This window comes from Peromyscus maniculatus, chromosome 2 (genome assembly GCF_049852395.1).
Source record: "Peromyscus maniculatus bairdii isolate BWxNUB_F1_BW_parent chromosome 2, HU_Pman_BW_mat_3.1, whole genome shotgun sequence".
NCBI classification, from domain to species: domain Eukaryota; kingdom Metazoa; phylum Chordata; class Mammalia; order Rodentia; family Cricetidae; genus Peromyscus; species Peromyscus maniculatus.
This window is the reverse complement of record NC_134853.1, coordinates 121,605,362-121,611,361: the sequence shown is the minus strand read 5'-3', so window position 1 is coordinate 121,611,361 and position 6,000 is coordinate 121,605,362. Positions and strand designations below refer to the sequence as shown.

The 6,000-nt window shown below is 49.7% G+C and overlaps 1 protein-coding gene across 1 annotated transcript in view; it reads right to left on the bottom strand.

Annotated features, from left to right (window-relative positions):
- Positions 1–236: 236 nt before the first annotated feature.
- Cachd1 (cache domain containing 1) overlaps positions 237–6,000 on the bottom strand; it is a 230,744-nt gene continuing 224,980 nt past the window's right edge. Inside the window, exon 27 of the mRNA XM_006974048.4 lies at positions 237–1,900. Coding sequence (XP_006974110.1) covers positions 1,662–1,900 — 239 coding nt within the window. The 3' untranslated portion in view covers positions 237–1,661. The remainder of the gene's footprint in view (positions 1,901–6,000) is intronic.

Below are 6,000 nucleotides of genomic sequence, written 5' to 3'. Positions count from 1 at the left end.
AATGCAGCCCAGGCTGCCCTCAAACTATTAATCCTCCTGCTGAGTTTGGCTTGTAAAGCCTAAAACATCAGGCATGGTGGTTTTACTTATTTTTAACTGTTTGTTCTTTATTTTAGCATATTAATATCCTCACTTTTCTTTGTGTGTTTGAGATGGTCAAGAGGCCTGAAGTTGTTTGAAGCATTGAAAGGTCACGTGGTGAGAGACAGCACATCAAATAACAATAGCCACTCAGCTGTTTGTGGCATACAGTTTATTTCACTAGACTGCAATTTTATACACAGTATGAAGGGGTTTCCGGGTAGCACATATATAGTTTACTTTCTGTAGTGCTGAGGACCCAATTTTTATTTATTTATTTATTTTTTTTACAGTATATCATGATACCCTATCATTAAAACATTATTCCGTGAATTTTTCCAACTACATATAAACGGAGATTTACCACACGCATGGTGCAAAGAATGTCTTCATAACATATTTGAATCACAAAATGTGAATCTAAAATACACCACTGTAATTAGAACACTACTTTAAAATCACAATGCCCCGCGCCAAAGAAGCCATTGGATGAATCCCTGCAGAGTCAAAAGCAGTTGGGTGAATTCAGTGGCAGCAGCTTCGAGCTATGATTTCAAAAGAAATCTTTTAAGAACCACACTTGCACAATTTTAAAATGTCTTCCTTTATCTGTTTAATATTCTCAGAGTCAAAAAATGAGACATTTTAAAATTTATAGTCTTTAAAACAAAGAGAATAAGCCCAAGCCTCCCTCAACTGAAAGGCTGGGGCTATAATACTAGATTTCGTAGAAACCTAAGAAAAACATTCTATGGGAGGTGGAAATGGATTCTAAAGGAATGGAATTTCTTTGAAAACGTCTTGGATCACTGCCCCTTCGGGAAGGGAACACTGTCACAGATGACGTGTTTCCGCAAAGTGACGTCAACAAGCCAAAGGAAGAGTTCTTCACCCCCCCCCCCTTTTTTTTTTTGTGGATCAGGGTGGTGGGAAGCTCACCAGTTAAATAAGAAACACAACTCCTTAATCACACAACAACGCCACCACACACAACAGCCAGGGTTATGGCCGAGAATCTCTCGTTTCCTCCCCCTCCCCCCAAAGTTTGAAAGTTCACAATAAATAGTAGAAAAATAATCCTTTACTTAGAAACTTTGAGATGCATCATTTAGAGCTCAAGGTGAGTTCGGTTCCGGACAGTTACGGTGGTGTCCAGGCACCGCTAGGAAACAAGGATGTCCGTCCAGCGGTTGGTGGCATCGGGTGTGTGCCACGTTCCTGGCATCTGTTCCAGCCCTCTTCCAGGGAAGGGGTCGAGTGCTTCTGGTGCTGGGAACATTCCTCTGGCTCAGTTTCCTCGACAAGTGTCTCTGTTGGAGCTTTGCCTAGGCTTCCATTCCATTATGGCAGGTCAGTTCATCAGCACCGGGGGGGCCCCCGCCCCCCGGCTTCCATTTCAGAACCAGCTTCAGCTTCTCACAAACAGGACTTTGTGGTTTCAGTTTTTAAACACGCCAGCAGGCAGCAAAGGCCTCGGACTTCACTGACAAAGCACAGACACCAAGTGTCTCACGGGCCAGAGTTTCACGCCCGCTCATGTCTTCTCAGAGCATCCCGCATCACCAGGGCCCCTCGGCCTGTTAGCACTCGGCGTCCACGGTGTGCACTGTCACAGCTGCCTGGAGGTGGTGGCTGTGATGGAGGGTCGGGTGGTGTGAGCGGTAGTGGTAGAACTTGTGACTTAGCAGGGCTGCCGTCTGGGGTGGGGTGTCCAGGTCCAAGTCCTCATCATGGTTGCCTACGTCCACCCCAGCTGACAAGGGGTCATTGTTGCATGGAGGGTTCTCACTGTCTTCCTGCGGACTCATGGTGCTGTACCCTAGAAAAGGAACAGCACAGCCTCAGGACACAGACCAGACTGTCTAGGGCGCTGGAGTGCACACCCCCCCCCCGCCCCCCCCCCCCCCCCCCCCCCGTGATAGCGACATTTAGGTGCCAACATCTGCACATGACCAGTGGATGCCAAGGTGTTGTAACTTTAAGATGATCGAGAGGAAACAGGGTTGGTTTGTTTTTTTCTAAGAACAATTAACCATAAACACACAACAATGTTAAACTACTGAGAAAGTTGGGGGAAAATGAACAAGAGTCATCACTCCAAATCCCCAGGCCAGTGATACCCCCACAGTGAAATCAGCCCACAGACCCCATTATCTGCAGGTACCCATCTTGGCATCCTGGGGCCCATCTTCCTCTGCTTCTAGAGAGTACGATGACAATCTCCCCCTGTATCTTATACACTACTAAAGCCGGCAATGGGCAGCTTTCAGGGTGATGTGAACAGGGTGCAGACTGGTTGGGAATGGTGGGAAACAGCTGAACGGTGAACTGCTTGTGGGATGTCAGTGAGGGTCCAACCCGTTATCATGATGGGATGTCAGTGAGAGTCCAACTCATTATCATCAGCACACATGTCTATAGCAAAACACAGGTCAGTGATTCCTGCACAACATCTGGGTTCTCAATGCCCACTGTAGAAAGGAGGTGGCCAGAAGGGAAGGAACTCGTCCAAGGTTCTAGTGTGCAGTGAAACCTCAAATCCCCATCTAGCCCAGAGCAACTAGAAGGGAGTCAGCTACGCTCTGTGTGAGCCAGCTCACTGTGTTTAAAGATGCATTTCTTTCAGTATTCTAAGTAACACATGTTTCAAAAGAAAATGCCTTCGTTGATCAAAGGATTCCCCTCCAAGAACCTTGGCATGTTTTTAAATATTGAAAAAAAAAAAAAAACCCTCTTCTAAACGTTTTGAGAAGTGACAGCTCATTAATAGTTTCCTTGCACCTCCGTGTCAATCAGCCCTCACCCAGGGTAAGCGCTAGTCACATTGGCGATTGCAAAACTGATATGCTCGCATTCAGTCAAGCCGGAGCAGTGTGGGGTTGAAAATGTATGCTCTGTGCAAAAGCGAGAGAGGCGATCTCTGTCCTCAGTACAACGTAACTGAAGAACTGTGTAACAGCCAGTCCAACGCAAGGAATATCGACTGGGCATCTCCTAAGTCCATGTCACTCTGCTAGGTACCGGAGGCTGGAAAACCTGGTCCTGTAGGAGCTACGCAGTCAGTGTTTGAGACAAGCAAAAAGAACACAGTGCATTGGGTCACTCTTTTACTGTGGACTGGGTGGGGGTGGAGGTGGGGTGACAAATCACATCGCCTTATTTCCCTTCCTTAATGACTAAAATGGTGTGCAGACAGTGGTGAGACCTAGAGCTCAGCTTCAGTTGAAACCCCGGAGGAGGACTAACTCATTCTGGCTAAAGGAATGAGGCAATGCCATCGCACTGTCACTAGGGCTTAGGGAGGTGAATAGGAGTTCGGTATAGTGTAGCCAGGCAGTGGTAGCACACACCTTTAATCCCAGCACTCAGGAGGCAGAGGCAGGTGGATCTAAGTTGGAGGCCAGCCTGGTCTACAGAGTGGGTTCCAGGACAGCCAGGGCTACACAGCGAAACCCTGGTCTTGAAACACAAAACCACCAAGTTTGGCAAAGTGGAGGTACGCAAAGAAAGAGGAGGGCAGTCCCTGAAGCGCGGAGCCGTAAAGCGGTTCCTCCATCGTGTGGCTCGGATCTGTGTTAGCAGGGAGCTGGGCAGCGGAGAAGGGAGAAGCCGAGAGGAGAGTTCAAGCTAGAGCCTGATGCACACGCTAGAGGAGACAGCAGGCACACGGCTTCCCTATAATGGCTGGCCCTGATCACTCTGGTCAGAGACCGACTGGCAGTTTGGAGAATGGATGAAAGGGAAACGGAGAGACCAAGGAGGTCACTGCCAACAGCCCAAGGAAGGATGAAGAATTAAAATGAGGGGAAGTGGGACGGCAGATTACAAAGGTTGCTAGGCAACCAGGCATGGGTGGTTATATGGTAAGGGCAAAGGCTACAAGCTGAGTCAGGAGGACGGCAGAGGAGACCCGGTGACCCCGAGTCCCAGGAAAGCATGACTCGGTTGGAACCATCTCCATTCTGGAGAGCCTGGTATACACACACGGTGCCAACGACAAAGAGGTACATCGTCTGCCCAGGCCAGGGAAGGAGGGCAGAGCTCACTGCTGTGGGCCGCATCACTGAGAGCACCTGGATACAGGTGCCAGGAGCAAGAACAAGAGCAAGGTGGACGGCCCCGGAAGCCCAGTCAAGGCACCACAGGTACTAGCGGCGCACAGTCAGATGCAACAGCTCTGAGCAATAGCCCTAAGGCAGTGGTTCTCACACTAGGGGGCACGACCCCTTGGGGGCTGGGTGTCAGAGATCCCGCACATCAGATACTTATATTACGATTCACAACGGTAGCAACATTACAGCTATGAAGTAGCAACGAAATAGTTTTATGGTGTGTGTGTGTGGGGGAGGGGGGTCACCACAAACGTGAGGAGCTGTATTCAAGGGTTGCAGCATTGGGAAGGGTGAGAACCACTGTCCTAAAGGCTCGGCTACCTCGGGGAAATGGTGAAAAGCTTGGCATGGGAAAGCAGGCATGGTGGTTAGGTAGGGAGGCTGGCGCTAGGGTCAGAGGGCTGGCTGGAACCACTAGGACTCCGTGGCAGGTACTAGGGGTGGGCGAGTGCCAACGCAAGCTGAGCAGAAGCCAGGTGGCTCAGAGAATCGGAGGCTGCCTCCCAGACCTCAAGCTGACGTCGGACAGTAGCAGCACTTGGAGATGCGGGACCCACCGGATATCAACAGGCTGTTCCGGGGAGGAAGCCGGGGGTTTGGTGACCAAATGAATCTGCCAGAGGAAGGGGTTAGAAGGGTTGACATCTTTGGAGATGGTGGAGGTTTCCAAGTTCAGGGGCTGGGGAAACAGTGACACCTTCTCCCACATTTAAGAGACGGGGCCAGAGTAAGTTTCTTGGTTTGCTATCTGTGGCAGGGCAAAGCCCACAGTGTAGGACTAGAAGCCAGGCTGTGAAAGCTGCCACATGGATGTCTGGACCACACCGTCCCGTGAACAACAAGGAGGACACCGAGACTAGACTTCAGCAGTCCCAGCTTTTGGGCTGCTCACCCTACTGCCCCCAGGGGTCCCATTCTGGCCACTTCTGAGTGCCACAGTGCCAGATCGATTGTTAACACACCTGGTGTAAGTTCCCTCTCCCTGATGCCATGCTTCAAGCTTCAGGTGCCTCAGAGCTCTGCTGAGTCTTCCTTGCCCATCCCCCTGACCGGCCACCTGGGTTTGGTGTCCCTCTGCCATTCTGCATGGCATTATGTAATTTTTTTTAAACATATTATACTAAAAATGGGCTCTTGGTTGACAAATTCCTCCATTTTTTCATTTCTTCTTATTTTTACTTTTGGGAGATAGGGTCTTACTACATAGCCCAGGCTAGCCTGGAACTCACTAAATAGCCCAGGCTTGCTTCTAACTTGAAATGGTCCTGCTCCGCTTTGCTTGCCGGGGCTCACCACCTTGCCTGGCTAGCCAGATCTTTCTTATTTGCTGCCTTTGCACTCCTGGCCCTGAACCCAGGGCCTCTCGTAAAGGAGGCATTTCATAGAAAAACCAACCGGGCCTGCAGGTACAGGCCTGTAAATGCAGCTATTTGGAAACTGAGGCAGGAAGATTGCAGGTTTGAGGCTGGCCTGAGTTCCAGAGCGAATTCAAGGCCAACACAAGCAGCTTAGATCCTGCCTCCAACTAAAAACTCAAAGGGCTGTGGCGATACCTCGGTGGGAGACCACTTGTCTAGCATGTAAGAGGCCTTAGGGCCAATCCCTAGTATAGCTTAAGTTTTCCTGCCTTGCCCACAGTCAGGACAAATCTTTGTCACCCGCCAGTCCCACAGCCGCTCAGACCCAACCAAGTAAACACAGAGACTTATATTGCTTACAAACTGTATGGCCGTGGCAGGCTTCTTGCTAACTGTTCTTATAGCTTAAATTAATCCATTTCTATAAATCTATACCTTGCCATGTGGCT